The sequence below is a fragment of the Zingiber officinale genome, chromosome 8B (genome assembly GCF_018446385.1).
Source record: "Zingiber officinale cultivar Zhangliang chromosome 8B, Zo_v1.1, whole genome shotgun sequence".
NCBI lineage: Eukaryota > Viridiplantae > Streptophyta > Magnoliopsida > Zingiberales > Zingiberaceae > Zingiber > Zingiber officinale.
The window spans coordinates 21,821,134-21,842,938 of record NC_056001.1 but is presented as its reverse complement, the minus strand read 5'-3'; the positions used below and the strand labels follow the sequence as shown (position 1 = coordinate 21,842,938).

General features: G+C 41.4%; 1 protein-coding gene across 4 annotated transcripts in view; it reads right to left on the bottom strand.

Annotated features, from left to right (window-relative positions):
- Positions 1-21,805, bottom strand: part of LOC122016180 (20 kDa chaperonin, chloroplastic-like) — a 34,545-nt gene that overhangs the window by 2,058 nt on the left and 10,682 nt on the right. For 2 of the 4 annotated variants that reach the window (XM_042573408.1, XM_042573410.1), the window contains 4 exons: positions 8,758-8,918; positions 8,443-8,648; positions 7,345-7,524; positions 6,395-6,550 (listed from right to left, as the gene is read on the bottom strand). In XM_042573408.1, the coding sequence (XP_042429342.1) occupies positions 6,395-6,550; positions 7,345-7,524; positions 8,443-8,648; positions 8,758-8,918 (703 nt within the window). The remainder of the gene's footprint in view (positions 1-6,394; positions 6,551-7,344; positions 7,525-8,442; positions 8,649-8,757; positions 8,919-21,805) is intronic. The other 2 variants (XM_042573409.1, XM_042573411.1) reach the window with 1 other exon arrangement.

Below are 21,805 nucleotides of genomic sequence, written 5' to 3'. Positions count from 1 at the left end.
AGCTTTGATTCTAACATAACTATGATTATTTTGATCTAAAGTAATGATTGTTCTGGCTGTAAAGCTAAATTTAAGTAATATAACTTTCTAATTTCGTGTGGAGTGTTAGAAAGCATATACTAAGTGTCCCAAAGTCGTAATGGGCTCCGATACCAAAATTTTTATGGGTTGGATGATCCAAAATATTTAGGGTGACTGTTCCAAATACTAGTGGAGTTAAGTGGTACTCCTATGGAGTTATAGAAAGGTTGCTTCTGGAAATACAAAAGTGTGTTTATGTGTTGAGAGGGTTTTAGAGAGTTATAGACTTCATTGAGAGAGTTTTAGATAGTTATAGGCAGGAGTTATAGACTTAATTGAGAGAGTTTTAGATTGGATCTAGGCACTTTAGAAGGTAATTTTCTTTTCTGCTGCTTCTCACTAGTGAACCTCACCCTATTAGAGAACAACAAGAATCAACGTTGTATTTTTCAAACCTTACACTAGCGTCTTCAGGTCTTACAACAAGCTACTCAGATTTTATTGCCTTACTTAGCCAACAAGGGATTTGCAGGGTGGAAGAAATACAACAGTTCTATCCTCTCCCTTAGATAGTTATATTTCTACAACATTTATACTCGGATAAGGACTAAGAATTCTTGAAACAGGAGAAAGAAAATCATAGTCTTCCTCTTAGGCTTAAATAAGATTATTAAGCTGCCATAAATATAAGGTTTGCACAGAAAGATAAACACACAGAAGTATAAACAAGATTCACACGACCTGGTCGGGGGTTCAAGGGACGAGCGGCACCGGGGCACGCCCCATTCTCTTTCTCTGGAGTTGAGTTTGCTCCGAGGGAATTATAAGGAAATTGCAGAAACTTAAAGACTCACAGACTTGCTACAACTTGCTTCTTGCTTACAAGCTTGGGGTTTCTTCGATAATGAGACTCGCAGGCCTCAAGAGGGGATTTATAGAGAAGGAAGAGGAGAAGAGAAGAGAGGTCTACCATCTTCTAGAGAAAAGCAATCCACTAGGTTGTCAGCATTCCAAATAACAACATTCCTAGATTCTTTTATGTTATTTATGAAGTTACAATTAAAACAGATTGTGAAGCTATAGTCCTGTATCACTAGCAAACGAAAGGAACTAAAAAAGGATTAAGCTCAAAAAGATGGATAAAATTCAGTGACACTATAATCAATAGAGGATTAAAAATAAATTAGAAACATATAAAAGGAACCAATAATTCTAGCTGATACTTTATGCAGACTGCTACATTAAACTTCTTATTATTTTCTAGAAAAATAGATAGATAGAAAAAGGTCAGAACTTATGGCTACAAAACTATGAAATTCGGAAATCAATAACTTCAGCGGTATACATGAAAAGATGATATTTTCTAATTTGGTTGAAGATCAAAGCTGGATCTAATACAACAATGTCTTATAGATAATATTTGGAATATCCCTGCACCCGGAATTGTTATTCACAAGATTGCAATAATCAATGCACTCTCTAATTACTTTATAACAACCGTTTAGAAACAAATTGGAAAAAAAACATTCTTGCTATGCTCTCTTTTCAGGTACTCAAGCAGGACTTTACTCAAATTAGAATGAGGTAAAAACAACCATTTAGAAACAAGTTGGAAAAAAAATATTCTTGCTATGCTCTCTTTACGGGTACTCAAGCAGGACTTTACTCAAATTAGGATGAGGTAAAAAGTATTATTATAGATTGCAATAAGTCATTTTATAAAGGCTTTTACGCTATGGAAGAAGCTGTTGACTTACTCAGTGCTCGAGTAGGCCCATTATTAGTCCCTCACTAAGATCAGAAGGGCAAGCTCCTCCAGATAACTTAGACTTATTGCCAACTATTGATATTGAAACTTCACAATAAAAGGACCTTTACCATATAGACCTCAAAGGCCTATTAACTACTAATCTCTAGAGATTCTTCAGGCCATAATGCATTTTCTGGACAGAAAAATAATCTACCAGAAGATATTCTTACATGTATCAAGACTTTGGCAAACACTTTTACTTTTCAATAGTTTATGGAACTAGGGGGAGCCCTGAATTGGTTTCATCAGAATCTAACCGCTAGTATTACCATAGCATATGGTGAAGAATATAATTACAAAATCAAGTGCCAGAAAACATTTCCCCAATGTACTAAAGCACATTAGCCTTAGGTTGTCAATTACTTTATTCTTTTCGAAGAGCAAATATTCACTATGGAAACTTTGAACATAAAAACTATAGAGGAAGACTGATCACTCAATGGACTTCGGCCTTTTACAACAACTATGGATCCATGACTTGGACATCATACAACACTTCCCATATAGACTTGTCATAATTCTACAACATACTCCGGAAGAAAGAAAAATTTTCATATTATGCTCGTTTGACAGTTCTCCCGAGAATGGCTCCATCTAAAAATTGAACTAGCGAAGCATATTATTAAATTTGATAAACAAGGAGTTAATATATAACTTCTCATTTTTGAAGATTATCCTTCAAATCCTGATAGAGAATGGACATCTACGAAACCTCTAGCAAACCAGGTAAAACATTGGCGGGCTTCTGTCCAAGGAAGTTCTTGGCTATGGGATCCCTACCTAAACCCACAAGAATACACACTGGCCGGAGAAACATTTAGTCAAAGGAAATGGGAACTGATTTTTTTCAAATCAAATATTCTGCGCAACATGAAACACTATCAATTTTACGAGAAGAAAAATAAAAATAGTACAACAAAAATAAAGACAGCTCAGCTCTCTCACAAGGACAGTCAATTTCAACCTTACCACCCTCTATGGGCTTAGTAGAAGAGGTGAATCCAATCAACATGATGGAGCTTTAACCTAAAGCTACTTTTTTAGAGCACTAACTCTCAAACTTTTGTTCCTTTTGGTTATCACTTAGCAAGATTCTCTAACTCAGCAAGCAATGAAGCGCACCCAAAGATACTTTCTTATTGCCAAGACTCAACATTCAATTATGAAGCGCACCCAAAGATACTTTCTTATCGCCAAGATTCAGCATACAATTATGAAGCGCACCCAAACGATATTTCTAGCAATATGACTCAGCACTATAACAAATACTTGATGACTCACCCAATGGATTGCTTTTCTCCGTAAGATGGTAGACCTCTCCCCTCTCTTCTCTTCTCCTCTTCCTTTTCTATAAAACCCCTCTTGAGGCCAAGTCTCATCATCAAAGAAACCCCCAAGCTTGCAAGCAAGAAGCAAGTAGTAGCAAGTCTGTGAGTCTTTAAGTTTCTGCAATTTCTTTTCTTATAATTCCCTCGTGTAAATCTTATTTATACTTCTGTGTGTTTATCTTTTGGTACAAACCTTGTACTTATGGCAGCTTAATAAACTTATTTAGGCCTAAGGAAGGCTCTAATTTTCTCTCCATGTTTTAAAAATCCTCAGTCCTTATCCGAGTATACATGTTGTAGAAAGGTAACTATCTAAGGGTAGTGTTCTAAATTTCGGACTAGGCGGCCGCCAACCACACCGAAAAAGTGTTAGGCGGCAGCCTAGATGGAAGTGTGCGTCATCTGTGAATCACCATGACAGTGTCGATCACGAGACGCCTCTGGTGCTGCCGAAAGCGTCGCGGGATGCTTTTAGCGCCACCTTGCGGGACGGGCATGCACAACAAATGTTGCGTTCATGTTACCCAAAAAGATTTAATTAATTCAAATAATTCTCAACTAAAGTATGATATTTCGAATAGACTTTTATAAATCCTAATTAAATTATCCCAATAAAATATATAAAAAATATATTTAAAATTTAAAAAATAATAATAAATTTTATTAATTGATATTATGAAAATTCTTTTTTTTGCAGTTTTAAATTTTATTTAAAAATTCTAATAAATCAAATTTATACTCTGATAATTTTTTATTATTTTATTTTTTTTACAGTTTAATTGATATTTTGATTTTTTTTATTTTAAATATATATTAATTAAATGAATAAATAATTAATTTATATAATTATGATGTATCAATTTTAATTCGAGTTATTGATAGATCAATTTTCTTTAAAAAAATTATATTTAATTATTTTTTCTAATAATATTAAGTTGTTCAATAATTGAGAAGAAGAAGAAGAGGATCACAATGATGATAGTGAGTGTGTCCGATGAAGAACAAGTTGTTGAAATTTATGGAGAAGAAGTAGAATAAATATGTAATATTTTATTAGTTGTGTAATTTTAAACTCATTTTAAATTTGATGTTGTTGTGTTGAGTTATAGTATGTGATTATGTAATTTATATTGATACCGTGAAATCCGCTTAGCAACACCTAATCCCCGCCTAGGCGGCCTAGACACTAAGCGCTCGACTAACACCTAGCGAATTTTAGAACCTTATCCAGGGGAGAGGATGGAACTGTCATATTTCTTCCACCTTGTAAATCTTGGGCTGGATAAGTAAGGCAATAAAAATTGAGTAGCTTGTTGTAAGACCTGGAGACACCGGGGTAAGTTTGGAAAATACTACATTGGTTCTTGTTGCTCCTAATAGGTAATGCTCACAGATGAGAAGAAATTTGTATGAAAGTCAAATCTAGTTAGATTTCATGTTTTCTAAAATTCAGTGTAAATCTTTCTTTAATGCAAATGTTTGGTATGGTAGAGCATTTTTCACTCTTCAAACTATTTGAATTCCAACGTCTTTGTGCTCAAATAATACACACAAAAATTACTTTTTATTGGAGATAAATCAAGATGATTCACTCAGGCTTTTATTTCAAAGCCAAAAACTAGCCTTAAACTTAAATTTGATAAACTTGAATACTAGAAAAAAATTGTCCATTTTGACTGTAAGTCCATGGACATGAGAAATGAATGGCCAACAGGGACTCACTTGCAGTTGCTTGAGGCAAGGTACAAACTTGCCAATGTGTTTCAAATTTACCCTCGTTCTATCTATGAGGGTGAACCTTCTCATTGTCATGTCTAACTATAATCTCCTAAGGGGCCACCACATATCACAAACAAGTATCTTTCTCCCACATAATGGGGCAAGAATGAATGTTTGACTGTGCGAGAACAAGGAAAAGGTGATAGCCCAAAACATGAGAATAAACAAGGAAGGAGCATTTCAAGATTTTATCATGCACAACTAAACCATGAGAACTTTTAACGACAACAAGAGAAACCAAGCTTTTATCCCACTAAATAGAGTTGGCAGCATGAGAAATTTCTTGATATAAAATTAAATCCTACATTAGATGTGCACCAAGGCTAATATTTAGATTATAAATCAGAATTTGAGGTAAATTGATCAGATTAACAAATTAACCTAGAAAATCTTATTTAAATAATAAAAAAAATCCTACAAACTATGTGTTTAACAGATTAAAGCATTATGTAATCACAGCCTAGGTAGGTCAATTGTTCAGAAACAGAAAGTAAACAAAACCCAGGGTCAATAAACTAAACCATAACAGAAAATTGGTAAATGTCATCAATCGGAACCTAGAAACAGAATCAACCAAATATTAACAAAACCAAAGCTTTATCCATCAAAAGCTACATATAGAATAATCATATGTAAACAGAACCAAGATAAATGTTATCACTCTGTACCTGGATACACAGTTAATCAAATACCAACCGAACCAAAGCAAATATTATTAATCAGGACATAAATAGAGAATCAACCAAATGGTAACAGAACCCAGCTAAAAGTAATTAATCAGAACATACATCCAGAATTAGTAAAATACTAACAGAATCAAGGTATAAGTAAATAATCTGAATCTAGATCCCGAATAAATCAAATGTTGACAGAACTAAGATAGATGTTTTTAATCAGGACATAGCCACATAATTAATCAAATTCTAACATAACCACGGCATAAATTGTTACTTAGAACCAAGATAGAGAATTAATAAAACACTAATAGAACCAAGAAAATAATTTGTAATAACAACCTAGAAACAAAATTAATCAAATGCTAACAGAACTAAGGTAAATATTATTAACCAGAACCTAGTACCTAGAATAATCTGGCTACAAACGTCAAGTTAAGGATATACATTGTGATGATTTTTAACTTTTTCCCAAGATAAAATATTCCCTAGAAATCACGATCAATAAATTATGCACCAGCAAAAGGTTGATTGGAAAACCCTTCCATAAAAGTTTGATTCCTCTTTTGATGGTGATGGAAAAGGTGGGTTTTATATTAACCCCACAGTGTAGATTATATGTAAATGGTACAGGCTTTATATTATTAGCATAGAATGGCATGACTTCATGCATTTTGCTTTCCTTAATTTAATCACAATTTAGTTGTTTAACCAACTATATAAAATAGCCAAGAAATTGGAAAAACAACACAACTAAATGAACAGCAAGTCTTAAAACAAACCTTGATTAGAACACGATCATTGAGTGGCTTGAGGTCCTTGATATCGTCCGTTTCAAGAATACCAATGAGGTCATCTTCTTTCAACAATAGATGATTCGATCCATGGAATTCAAGTTCTGTTCCAGCATACTTTGAGTAGACGACTTGTTTACCAGCCTACAACCACATATTGCATATTGTCAAACTCAAGGTACACAACTGGTCGGACACTAACTGATCTGAAAAAAAATAAAGCATATTCAATGTTTAACCAACAAGGTAATAAGAACATTAGATTGAAATTCTATTCCAAAATCTGGAGTTGAGGACCTGCTTACCACTGTGCAACCAGATATTGCATATAATCAAACTTGAGCAACTGATGATAGGCTCAAGATACAATTGTTGGCCCATAACCAGTAAAGTGCACACATTATTCGACCAATAAAACATCTAGGTAACAGGTTCAGGTTCAAGAATTGAACTGCCTTAAATATTGTCCGCCCCCAAGAATGGAACGGCTAGGAGCAAGAAATGAATATATGAATAATGCAATTATACAGTTTGATCTTCACACTCCAATCAAGGATTCTTTATTTCCCTCATTAACATGAGGTCCAAAATAGTCCAAAATGGGGACTTTCAGTTAAGTAAAGACATTAAAGCTTGAGAAGTTGAAGCATAGCTCATCAAGATTGATACTAGAATCACTCCCCAATAAAGGATTCTTTATTTCCATCATTAAACATCAGGTCCAAAATTGTCCAAAATGGGATATATTGATTAAATGAAAGGATCAAAGCTAAACAAGTTGAAGCATCATTCCTCAAAATTGATGAAAGAAATCTCGTTGTATCAATTTTTAATATAAAAAAATCATGATGCTTAAATCAAACTATTTCCTTTATATTGTTCAGAAGCCACAGAAATCTATACTAGCCCAAATTAAATTAACATAAAAGAAGGCATACCTCAATTCCAATTTTTATTTCAATTTTCCCAATTGTTCTACCTTCTCCAACAGCAACAACCTCACCACTTTGAGGTTTTGTCTGAGCAGTAGTAGGCAGAAGTATTCCTCCACTGGTTTGCTCCTCAGAAGACTTGATCTTAACTAAGACTCTATCACCCACAGGCTGGATAGATGTGTACTGTGAAAATCAAAGAGAGATTTAAAATGAATAAGATATGATTATTTTTAGGGTAGAATGTTCTAGATATATTTGTGCAACTAACAATTCAAAGACATAAATCAGTAAGGTCCAAGCATTAATCAAGACATAAGATGCTACCCATAATGGATCATGAGAAGCATAAGAGGTGTTGGTTATGGAGAATCATAAACACGAGCTGCATAAAATGCATATCAACTTGAGGGTGTCGAACTATCAGTAATCTGGATAATTAACACAACATAAAAGGCATATACCCATTGATGGAGCATGAGAAGCATATGAGATCTTGGTTATTAAGAATCATAACCAAAATATATGGAACTCAAGTTGAAAATATTAAGAGAATGATGAAGCTATTAATACAGCTTAACATCCAAATACAGAAGCTTCTGTAATCTATAAATTCTATTCAAGGATGATCCAATAACAAAATCTACTTGCATGCAAAGACCAATAAAGAAACCTGGAACTCAAATATCCATCTACAAAGGCGATACTCTAAATTGTATCTAAAGCAGCTCTGTGCACAAGCGCGCTAAACAAGCAAATTAAATCCCAGAAGTAGAAAAATAGTATATATTTCTGAAACATTCCAGCAAGATCACAGACTTTCTCGGTAGCATTTTTTTCCTTTCTTGGAAACCTTTTAGAGGAGCTGTATGACGTAGATTAGAGGGAAAAAAATCTATTATCAATGTTACGGTCTGTGACAAGGGAAACAAAAGGGAAACTCAATCACAGTCCAACGTAGAGGTTGCCTTTCCATCAGCGCAGACTCAGTTATTACCTTTGCTACCCAATAAGATGTCCAAGTTTCCCACAAAGAAAATATAAGCACAAGAGATAGTAAACTCGACAACTATCCTAGCAAAGCACGTTTTTAATTTCTTATACCTTGGGAGCGATAACTGTAGCAGCCTTGACGACAAGTCCAGAAAAACTCCTTTTTAGCGCCATCCCTCGTGTTCCAGAACAGGAAGAGGTGCGAGCGGCGGTTGGGGCAAGACGGAGACCTTCGAACAAAGGAAAACTCCGCGCTCCGACCACTCCGCATGAAAACGGTTGCAGGGCTGCCATCGGTCCAAGGAAAAATCCTACCTCTGATCAAATCGAATCATCAAAGCAATATCAAGATCCAAGATTTCCAGTTTCGCACGATAGCGAGCTAGAAAAATGCAAAGACAGAAGAACCGATGTAGACGGGCATACCGATCAAGGGGAGCAGACACAAAACCCTAGCGATGGGTAATTGGCACTTCCTGCTGGGCTTGCAGTCGAAACGAGACGGCGTAGGTATTATCCGAGAAGCTTCTGTTGCCCCGCGGAACACGCTTAGCAAGACAGTCACGTTAGGGGTTTCGAGTGACCAACTGGGAGCCGGTTCGAGAATGTTCCAGGAATTAAGAAAAAAAACAAAAAAAATATTAAAGCATTGTAACAATTCAGGTTAGTTATTAGCCGGTAATTATAATATTTGATAATGTTATTAGGTTGGGATTGATTATTTTAATGAATAAAATTCAAATATTGGCCTGGAAAACAACATTTATAAAATTTATCATTGTAAGATATTCTGGTCGAAATCTTAAGATCAAGCTAGATGACTTGAATCTCGTGGATTGTATTTTATCAAGGGCGGATTCAATGGGGGCGGTATCGGCGGTCGCTCTTTTTTATTGACGATGAAATCCCTAGTATTATGAGGTTTTATCGATGGAGATGAGGAATATCATCTCTTATTTATCATGATCTATCCTTCTATATTATAATGTACCGTTGATATGGTAGAGATTGTGTACAAGTTAGTCCTATTATTCGTATTGAGAATAATTAGATGTTCTATACCGTTGATTATGATGTCTTACTCTCTAGAGGAGTTATTCTCGAATAGTCAAAGTCATATTAAATAAATGCACTATGTTACGAACCGAGAAAACTATAGTATTCCACATATTAGGCAATCAAAATGACAACATAGTGCAAAATCAAATGGACATACAAATAAGTAGATGAACTAGATGAGTTGCATAACTTGAATAGACCAATTGAATTGACACGACTAAATCGCACAAACTTATAAATCCAAAGGATGGCCTTCGCTAATCAGAAAGAAAAGAAAAAAAACAAAACAAAACAAAACAAAAAATATGAAAGAGCAAAATAAAAAATAAATGGGTGCAAATGACTTTTAATTTGTCTACAATCATATGCTTTTGCGATGATGCTTGCAAATTTTACAGTGTGCCCTGGAGGTTAAAGATTCAAGTTATAGAAATAGCTTCTTGTAGTGTAAGATAAGATTATATAGAATAGATCTTTCGCTAGGACTTGTGTTGATGGGTGATGTGGATATGTATTAAAGGTAGAGGAGTAATTAGGGGAAACAGGAGGGATATTTTGGCCATTTTACTATAGCTACTTTTTCTTTAGGGCACGGGAGATGTGTGAAGAAGGGGGGGTTTTTTTCTTCGACGGGGAGTTTTCCTTCGCTACCGCGAGGGATGGACGGCCCTTCTTCGTGGTTTTTACTGCTGCCGCCAGGAAGGAATTAGGGAGGCAAGCTGCCACCTCCAATCGGTGTTGCCTCGCCGGATGTTCTCGTCGATACCTCACCACCGCCGTCACCGGGGGTTGGGTCCGCTGTCGACGGACCAAAGAAGAAGACGCGCCTCTCTACTTCACGCTCAGCTCCTCGCGACGTCGTCGCCAGACAGATCGGCCCCTACTCTTCTTCTCCCTCTTGCGACGCCATCGCCGGACAAACCGGCTCCTACTCTTCTTCTCCCTCTCGCGACATCGCCGCAGGATAGACCAACCACTACTCTTCTTCTCCCTCTCGCGACGCCACCGCCAGACAGACCGGCGCCTACTCTCCTTCTCCTCCTTGCGACGCCATCACCGGAGAGACTAGCCACTGCTCCTCTCCTTCTCCTCATCTCGCGGGAGCTGCCTCAAAGCCACCCCTTTTCTCCCTCTCTACATGCCACAACCTTCCTCTTCCCGGCACCACTGTCCGCTTTCTCCGACACCCATTCAGTCACCCTTCAATGTCGCTACAGCAGACTCCGACACCTCTATAGTCGTTGTCGCCGCTTCCGGCGTAGATCCGACCATTGTTATGTGTCGTCCATCGAGTCGCTGTGTTTCATTCTTCGCATTGTTATTATGCTTCAGCCTTCGAGCTGTGGTTGAATCCTGATTTGTATGTCGTCGTCGTTGTATCCTGGCCTGTGAGCCGAGGTTGTATTCCGGACTATGTGCTTTGTGTCTAACTTTCGTGTTGTAGTTATATCCCGGCCTGTGTGCCGAAGTCATATTCCGGCCTTCATGTCGCCATTGTATCCTGGCTTGCGTGCCGATGTCCTATCTCGGCCTGCATGCTGATATTTTATCCCGGCCTGCGTGCTAATAACTTAGTCCGGTCTGCGTGTCAAGGTCACATCCGGCTTCGTGCCACCGTGTCCGACTTCGCGTCGTCAGATCCAGCTCTTCATTCGGCTCCGAGTCACCTGCTCTTCAGGGTCGCGACAACTCGAGTAGCGTCCCATCCGAGGGCGCCCCCTAGGTCAGGGTATGTTTTTCGTATTTACCCCTCGTTTATCTTATTATTACATTATTAGCCTGTTACTCATATATTCGTTGGATCTACCTTGAGCCTCGGGGTACCAGGGACCGGGACAACTCGGTCGCTGGCTGCAGGTAGCGTTGACCATATAACTTTTGACGACTTGGTCAACACAGAAGTCATCTCAGCACACCCCTCTCCGGGGCATCGCGACTCGGTCAACATTCCTTCCACCTCACCCGACGGTCCATTTGACTCAGATTCCGGACAGGATCAATTTGGCGCCGTCTGTGAGAATCTTCTCCACTTGTTCTGGAACGTAAAGATGGACGACGTCGGAAGGTTCTCTGTTATTATCACAACCCCAGAGGATCCCGACGAACATATTATCTTCTACACTCACTCGGTATTCGGGAGTCGATGGATTGAGTTGGAGCTTCAGCTGGCCGACAGATTAGTTTTTCTATTATATTTTTTCCCTGACTCCACGGGTATTCCAGAGTCAAGGAACCAAGACAAACCCTTAGTCGGTTGTCACGCCTCCCTGATCAGGTGCGTTACATGCTTTGCTTCCTTTTTACGGTTATAGGAGCTGCTATACCTCCCTGATAAGAGAGTAAGATCCTAGTTCCTCGATCAAAGACTAGGACCTTCGATTTTTGATCGGACACTAGGGGCCATAGTTTGCAAAATCGCGATCCGGATCGTAGGATCGTACGATCCTACGATCCGGAAACCCAAAATCGATCCAGGATCGTGCAGGATAATTTTGCAGTAGGATCGCAGCAGGATCGGTAGGATCGGAGCAGGATCGGTAGAATCGGAGCAGGATCGGAGCAGAATCGGAGCAGGATCGGTGGAAGCTTTGAGAGGTCATAACTTTTGACTCGGATTGAACCACGGGCATATAATATATCAAATTAAAGCTCGTTCAGAGATCTTTAATAAATTTCAAAGTTTATCCTTAACCATAATCTTTTTTTCATCTTATTAGAGTTTTAAATTATTTCAATATATGTTTATTTATTTTTGAGTTAGTTTTTTATCAATAACATTCTGTCATTTATTTTTCTCAAAATAATAAGTTTTTGGATGCCTATTGTCTAGTATTGTGTGACATCAACCAGTCTTTAGAAGATTATTTCCAGCATTCATATTTGAATCAAAGGATTCAATAGCTTCTGTTATATACGTTAAATGCTTTGTTGACATTTAAATTGAATTATCTTATAAATCAAGGAAATATTTTTGACATTGTATGTGTTATTATTATTGTGTTAATAGATATTTTATATTCTTTCATTTTATGATATGAAAATATAAATATTATTACTGTGCGAGAATGATAGTTGAATTACAAGTTAATTTAAATTTGTACATGTAGTAATGTAATTTGATGTGTTGAGTGTAAATAATTGTATATATATACAAAATTATTTATTTATTTATATGTAAATGAGTTTTTTAGATATTTTTTCTAATTATTAATCATGTATGATAAAATTTTAAGGATTTTTGGTAGGATCGTACGATTCTACGATCCGATCCTAACCGATCCGATCCTGACCCTAAATCGATCCTGCGTAGGATCGCGATTTTACAAACTATGCTAGGGGCCCAGCTCCCCACTCCTACATTAGGGACACAGCTCCCCGCTCATACACTAGGGACACAACTCCCCGATCATTGACTCGCAATACAACTTCCCGATCAGGATCTAGGAGCTTCGCTTTTTGATTATAGGCTAGGGGCCTTACTCTCCGATCATAGACCAGGGGCCCAGCTCTCCGATCAGGCATGTTATGGGCTCTGCATTCTCTTACTGCTATAGGTGCTTCACTTTATTATTACTATATGCTCTGTACTCTCCACTTGTTTTGCATTCTTTTACATCCGTAGGCTCTGCTCCCTTCACCCACGGTGCTCTGCTTCCTTCTAATGCTACGAATTTTGCTCCCTTATATGATTACGGGCTTCACTTTTTTGATGGTCGGGGTTCAGATTATTCTCTCCCTGACTCCGCGGGCATTTGAGAGTCATGGGATCGATACTATTTCTCTCCTTGACTTCACAGGTATTTTGGAGTTGAGGGACCGAGACAGATCCTCGGTTGGTCGACAATACTCCGCGGTCAAGTATGATAAAGGCTTTGCTCCCTCATATTGTTACGGGCATCGCTTCTACGAACTTCATGGCTTATCTCCCTCGTTCGGGGGTCGAGCTATTGCCACTGGTCTCGAACCAAAGTATCGCCACCGGTCTCGGACCGGAGTATCGTCACCGGTCTCGGACCGGAGTATCGTCACCAGTCTCGGACCGGAGTATCGCCACCAGTCTCGGACCGGAGTATTATCACCGGTCTCGGACCGGAGTATCGCCACCAGTCTCGGACTGGAGTATCGCCAACGACCTCTCGGTCGGGATTCCAGACTCTCACCTTTCTTAGGGTGAGTTATAAGTGAGCATGCTCTCACGTCTCCAGACTCTCGCCTCAGTGCGAGTTATAAGTGAGTCTGCTCTCACACACAATAACCGACAGGTCGGGTCTTAGACTCTCACCTTTCTTAGGGTGAGTTATAAGTGAGCATGCTCTCACGGCTCTAGACTCTCGTCCTAATGCGAGTTATAAGTGAGCATGCTCTCACGCCCAACGACCTCTCGGTCGGGTCCCAAACTCTCGCCTCAGTGCGAGTTATAAGTGAGCCTACTCTCATGCCCAACAACCTCTCGGTCGGGTCTCAAACTCTCGCCTCAGTGCGAGTTATAAGTGAACCTATTCTCACGCCCAACGACCGACAGGTCGGGTCCCAGACTCTCACCTTTCTTAGGGTGAGTTATAAGTGAGCATGCTCTCATGGCTCCAGACTCTCGCCCTAGTGCGAGTTATAAGTGAACATGCTCTTACACCTAACAACCTCTCGGTCGGGTCCCAGACTCTCGCCTTAGTGTGAGTTATAAGTGAGTCTGCTCTCACGCCCAACAACCTCTAGGTCGGGTCTCAGACTCTCACCTCAGTACGAGTTATAAGTGAGTCTGCTCTCACGCCCAACGACCTCTCGGTAGAGTCCCAGACTCTCGCCCCAGTGCGAGTTATAAATGAGCTTGCTCTCACACCCAATGACCTCTCGGTCGGGTCCTAGACTCTCGCCTTAGTACGAGTTATAAGTGAGCATGCTCTCACGTCTCCAGACTCTCGCCTCAGTGAGAGTTATAAGTGAGCATGCTCTCACATCCAACGACCTCTCAGTCGGGTCTCAGACTCTCGCCTCAGTGCGAGTTATAAATGAGCATGCTCTCACGCCTCCAGACTTTCACCCCAATATGAGTTATAAGTGAGCATGCTCTCACGCCTCCAGACTCTCACCCCAGTGTGAGTTATAAGTGAGCATGCTCTCACGTCCAACGACCTCTCGGTCGGGTCCCAGACTCTCGCCTCAGTGCGAGTTATAAGTGAGCTTGCTCTCACGACCAACAACCTTCCGGTCGAGATTCCAAACTCTCGCCCCAGTGCGAGTTATAAGTGAGCATGCTCTTACGCCCAACGACCTCTCGGTCGGCGCTCACCGCTCACTTGTCGCTTTGCCCGACACTCATCATACTAGCCCCACTTGTCACTCTGCCCCGCACTCGTCATACTCGCTTCACCCGCCGCTCTGCTCAGTACTCATCATTCATGTTTCGCTCACTGCTGCTGCTTGGTCGGCATTCACAGCTCCCTTGTCGCTATGCGCAGCACCCACCATTCGCTTCTCAATCACCGCTTTGCCCTGCACTCATCACATTCGCTGCACTTGTCGCTCTGCCTGGCACTCATCGTTCGCGACTTACTTGCTACTCTACCCCGCACCCACCATTCACGTCTCAATCACCGCTTTGTCCAGAACTCGTCCCTCGCATCTCACTCATCGCTTTGCCCCGCACTTGGCGCTCGGTCGAGATTTTCTCGATCGCGCGTTTGATACCACTCGCCCATCGTCTTTCGACCCGCTCAGCATTTTTCGATTGTCAGGTCGACGTTATTCGATTACCTGATCGTGATTTATTGTCGCTCGATCGACATTTGCTCGGTCGTGCTCACAGCTCTGCTCGCCCATCATTCCCTCTATTGCTCGATCGTAATTTATTGACGCTCGGTTGGTATTTTTCTTGGTCGCGCTCACGGCTCTGCTCGTCCATCATTCTCTCTATTGCTTGGTCACGATTTATTGACGCTTAGTCAGTATTTTTCTCGGTCGCGCTCACATCTCTACTCGTCCATCATTACTTCTATTGTCTGATCGTGATTTACTATCGCTAGGTCGACATTTTTATGATCGTCCGGTCATGATTTTTTGTCGCTCAATCGCGCGCTTGACACCGCTCGTGCATCGTCTTCCAACTCGCTCGGTATTCGGTCGATCGCTTACTTGGCATGTGCTTTATACTATTTCATACATCGCTTGGCTCGACATTCCATATGTCGTTTAGCTTGATGCACGTTTATTTGATCGAGCGCTCCTTAAGCATTCGCTCGGTCGCTTGCTCGGCTTTCCATTCCCTGTTCAGCTCGATGTCGCCACAACTGCTTGTTCGACGTTATATGACAGACCCCGCGATATGACTTTGCATTCAGTAGCGATTCTATTTTTTGTTTGGCTGGGTCTAGTCAGTCGGACTCGCGCCTCCTTCAACTAAACTTGAGAGAGAGACTTGTGATGTGGATATATATTAAGGGTAGAGGAGTAATTGGGGGAAATGGGAGGGGTATTTTGGCCATTTTTCTGTAGCAACCTTTTCTTTAGGGCACGGGAGATGTGTGGAGAAGGGGGTTTTTTTCTTCGGCAGGGAGTTTTCCTTCGTCGCCGTAAGGGATGGACGACCCTTCTTCGTGGTTTTTACTGCCGCCGCCAGGAAGGAATTAGGGAGGCAAGCTGCCACCTCCAATCGGCGTCGCCTCGCCGGATGTTCTCATCGATACCTCACCACCGTCGTCACCGGGGGTTGGGTCCGCCGTCGATGGACCAGAGAAGAATACACGCCTCTCTACTTCACGCTCAGCTCCTCGCGACGCTACCGCCGGACAGACCGGCCCCTACTCTTCTTCTCCCTCTCGCGACGTCGCCGCCAGACAGACCGGCTCCTACTCTTCTTCTCCCTCTCGCGACGTCGCCGCCGGACAGACTGACCCCTACTCCTCTTCTCCCTCTCACGATGCCATCGCTGGACAGACCCGCCCCAACTCTCCTCCTCCTCGCGACGCCATCGCCGGAGAGACTAGCCACTGCTCCTCTCCTTCTCCTCATCTCGTCGGAGCTGCCTCAGAGCCACCCCTTTTCTCCCTCTCTACATGCCACAACCTTCCTCTTCCGGGCACCCGCAGTCTGCTTTCTCCGACACCCATTCAGTCACCCTTCAACGCCGCTACAGCAGACTCCGACACCTCTACAGTCGTTGTCATCGCTTCTGGCGCAGATCCGACCATCGAGTCGCTGTGTTTCATTCTTTCGCATCGTTATTATGCTTTAGCCGTCGAATCCCAATTTATATGTCGTCGTCGTTCTATCCTGGCCTGTGAGCCGAGGTTGTATTCCGGACTATGTGCTTTGTGTCTAACTTTCGTGTTGTAGTTATATCCCGGCCTACGTGCCGAAGTCATATTCCGGCCTTCATGCCGCCATTGTATCCTGGCCTATGTGTCGATGTCCTATCTCGGCCTGCGTACCGATGTCTTATACCGGCCTGCGTGCTAATGTCTTAGCTTGACCTGCGTGTTGGGGTCACATTCGGCTTCGTGCCACCGGTCGCTGACTGTAGGTAGCGTTGACCAGAGGACTTTTGACGACTTGATCAACACAGAAGTTATCTCAGCACACCCCCTTCGGGACATTGTGACTCGGTCAATATTCCTTCCACCTCATCCGACGATCTATTTGACTCAGATTCCAGACAGAATCAACGGGAGTTTTATACACTGAATTTTTTTTTTTACAGATTTTATTGTAAAAAAGAAAATAGAAAAACATTGCCCGTCGAGTTTATTAATTTCCTCCTGAACTTAAAGTTTTCATTTCCCTTTCTTTTTTCTGATTAATTAATCGCGGTGTTCTTTATATAACCACCATGTTCTTTGTGATCTCAGCTAAGAGATCTAGTTGAGTTTCTCGTGCATGTAGGAAGATGCATTCGTGCATGGTGCTCGCAGAAAGCTCTTCTAGGCTGCACCCCAAGTTTGTGGCTTCTGTCCACAACAACACCAGCACCAATCCTAAGGGCACGTTTGGTTCAAGTAATGACACATAACCTTGATTATGTGATTACCAAGTAATCACATAACCAAGGTTATAGGGAATGAAACATAATCATTGGTTGTTTGGTTCAATTTAGGTAATCCAATAAAATCTTGTTTGTTTGGAGGTTTTAGTATATAACCTAATGTGATATTTTACCATATTACCCTTTATTATATATATATAATTAGATTTTTTGTTTATTTTTTATTTTTAGATTTTTATGATTTTTTATTTAATAATGTCATTAGGCTCGGCATGTTGACACAACATCAAAACCACCATATCGTTCTAAACCCTATACCCTAGCTCAAAATAGTATTTTAAACCACTGTGTGATTAAAGGATGCAAGACTCGGAAAGAAAAAAAAATGAAATATGGTAGCTCGGACTTTAGCTATCTAATCTCATCAAATAATCTTGCAAAACAACAATATGCAAGGAAGGCAAAGAGAATGCAATTTGTAGTTCAAAGCAAAAGTACAGAATAATGAATTATCAATAGGGAAAAAATAGACAAACAAATGTAATAAGTAAAATTGGTTCCATGATCAGTGGGAATGAAATGCAATGGATGAGAAAGACACTTTCAATCCAAATCGATTGCAGGAGTGGACTTTCTTGTATAGTTTCAAAGTGTCAGCGAATTGTCATCAGTTTGTAAACTTTCTATAAGTTGTACTACAATTGTCTCATCTCGTGCAAGCATTGCATGACGGAGACAAAATGTGTAACTAAAAACTGGTTATCTACTTCTTGTGCGGGGTCCCTGGATGAAGTAACTGAAAACGGGCAATCGGAGACAAAATCACAGAACTGACATTTCCATTTCTCATCCTCAGACACAAAGCTTGCTTCCCTGTATCCCAACCAAAACTCAAGGCCCCTGTTGATCTGTGTCTTAAGCCAATTAGAATCATAGGGAAAATAGTATTCTTCTAGTAATGACTGATCGGATTGCAACTCGTATCTGCACGAATAAAGCAATGTACTGCTAAATTTGTCATTTAGTTGAAAGAAAACACTTCATTGTAAGTCCATCTTGTGGTTGTTACCTCCGGAGGAGTTGTTCGTCGGATTGGGATAGCAAACTAGACGTATCTCGGAAATGAGATAATTCATCATCAAGAGTCTGTAGGCAATAAATAAATCAGATCACAACCAAGAGCAGCACCTTTCAACCCACATTTGCTGCATTTTAACTTTTTAGTTCTAACTCAAAGTTTTTCACGATTTCTCCAGAAAAATACACTTGAGGAGCCCTAAGTACACAATCACCAAATAGAAAAAGGATCAGTAAGGAAGAAGCATAAACCATCTAAGCTCCAGAACTCCAAATGATAAGAAGGAATTGTTGAAGGAACAAGAATAAACACTAGATATGGATTTAACTAGTGATGTAACTGATCCTGTCCGAATCGTCGAACCAAAGGACGCTGGGCACGTGGTGCTTTCCTAGTCGATGGCGCAGGCCTCCGAAGCTCCGGCGATCCTGCACAGAAGTCGGGCCGGGAAGGGGTTCCCGGCGGCGACCCTCCGACGCTCAAGTCAGGCAAAGCTCAATAGAGAGAAAGGGGCTCCAAAACTCGTAGCGTGCGTACCTCCGGCGAAGTGAGAGGTTCTTTATATAGAGCGGTGAAAGAACTAATGCACGTCCACCAAGGTGCATATGTGTCTGCAGCCATACCCCGGTATGCACCTGTCAGAGAGCTTACCTGACGCCATACTGCAACAGTCCCATTGCGCCTTCGATGGGACAACAGGACACCCCGTTGTCAGATTAGAAGTATGACCTAGCCATATGACTTGACGGCTGTCAGAAGATGTTCCCCCTTCTTTACTGCTCATAATCCGGGGCGTTCGACCGGCTGGACAGGGAGTCCGGCCGGCCGGCCCCTCCTCCTTTTACGCGCTGGCCGGACGGCAGTCACCTCGCGTCCAGCCTGCCGTTGATATTGGTGTGCTGGAGAAATTTCCAGTAGACGCTATGTAGAGACTGTTAGCAGTGTCATTTTCTCCTGGTTCTTCCGCTCGGCTCTTAACTACTGTTTCGACAGAGCGTCAGAACCCCTACCCGGTCGGGGCGCCTTTTGTTACCGAAGGTCCCTTGGTCGGCCGATCGGTCTTATCCATTTCTTCCAAGTCCGGTCGGCTCACTCTTCTCCGGCGGGCTACTTGGCCATTTGACCTCCACGTGGCGTTGACCCCTCGTTAGGGGGTCCCGGGCTCTTACCACCGGATCACTTGCCTTCCCCTCGAGTCTAGTCGAAGGAGGCTAAATCCGACTGACTGGACTGCCGATCTGACTGAGCAACGATCGCTGCATTGGGCCGCTCGGCCAGGCATAAGGATGCTCGTCCGTTCGGCGGAATCCATGTCCGATGCTCTCCCCTACTATCCATCACGTGCTCTGCGCACGGTAAGGGTGTTGGGTTCTTCGGGCCGCGAAAATCGCTTTTTCGCGTCGCGGAAACCCCGAGTCACCCAAAGCCGTAGATCCGTGCAAAGATTCGTAAACAAAAAACTTTTCGAAAAACCTTTTCTTGTACGAGTTTGTAAAACCTTTAGATCTACACTAGATAAGGGTTATACCTTCGAAGCGTGCCTTTCGCTTATTCCGCTCGTCCAAGGAGTTGCCGGATCTCTAGACCGTCAAGCGCCGGTCCTCTAGAAGTATCCACACGGACACGTAGGTGGAGAAAAACCTCACACAAAGGTGTGCTAGCACCTTGGTGAGATTCGGCCAAACAAGGAGGAGAGGGAGAGGGAGAGCTTGAGAGGAAGGAGGAGGAAGATACACCACACTTGAATTGAAAATTAATTCACATCCATTCACAAAGCGGCCGGCCACTTTCTCCACAAGAGTAACTCCCCATTAAATGCAATTAATGTGGAGTTAATAAGAAAATGGCTTTGTAACTTCCATGAGGTGGCACACCATGATGATGTGGAACATCATCATTGGTCCACCTAATGTCAACTCACCAATGAGGTGGCAAAAGGTCAAGTCAAAATTGACCTTTGGTCTTCCTTCTCTAGTCAAGTCCAACTTGACCCAATCTCTACCATGGTTGATCTAATCCAACCATTTGATTCAAGCCAACTTAATATAATGAATCTAATTCATTAAATTAAATTGATTTAATAAGTCATAATCTAAATTAGACTCATTAAATACATGAATCAACTTGAGTCGAACTCAAGTTAGCCCAATTAGGATTACTCTTAATCCAATTTGATTTATCAAATGAATCTAATCCTCTTGGTTCATCATATGAACCTAATCTCTATCTAATTGTCCTAAGTGTGTGACCCTATAGGTTCTTGTAACGTTGGCAATGCCCTAAACCCATTTAGGAGCATAAGTAATGAGCGATATCTAGCAACACATCATTACTACAAGTTACAAGAATGTCGAGATCATTACCTTGTGACTCTAATTGTGACTCCTCACGATATGTGACATTGTCCTTATATCCTGACATCTAGATTGATCGATGTGAGGCATAGACCGTGTCATCAATCAATCTAAATCTTGAACTCAAGTAGACTCACTCGATCAAATGAGCTCAACATCTAATGTTGACTCATTTGGGCGTAACGCCACGCACTTAGTGGTCTCACTCTGTCGAGAATAGCGATGTCGCTCCCTCATATGGGAGGATAGATCTCATCTACATCACTCACATCCCTTCATATTTACATACCCAGAATCGCCTTTATAGTCCACCCGATTACGGGTGACGTTTGAAACAAAGTACATAACTCCTATGTAGGAATCCATGGTGACTTGAGGTCTAAGGACTAATAGTCATACTAATAGCCACATGAAAGTATATGACACTCGTATAACGATCCACGATACTTTCTCAGTGGCGGGTCATTCGATACATTCTCGATGTATACCCCGTGTCGACCGATATCTACATATCCACGGACTTGTGAGATCAAGTCGAATTGACTACATGCTAGTCTTATTGCATTAACATTGTCCCTGAATGTTAATACTCGACTAGGAATGATTTAGAGTAGTGTTCCTTATATCATCTCACTATCGATTCAACTAATCGATTGATATAGGTATGAACCCTCTACTCAATGACGCTATTATACTTAGTCTATTTGGCACTAATACAAATAAGTATAATAACCAAACAAATTCCTTTATTAATATACAAGAATATGATATACATGAGTCCATACAATCATCAAATGATTGGCTCTAGGGCTCTAACTAATAAAGGGGAGCTCATTAAATGCGGCCAATGTCCCGATGACACGTGGCGATCGTGCATTCGTCAGCGTATGGCGGTGGCGTCACTTCCGATGGGACAGCCGCCGTTTGAAATGAACGGCTGGATGACGACCTTGATATCGGTGACCTGCATCGGACGGTGGAAATGGATGGCGGCCGCCCATATAAAGC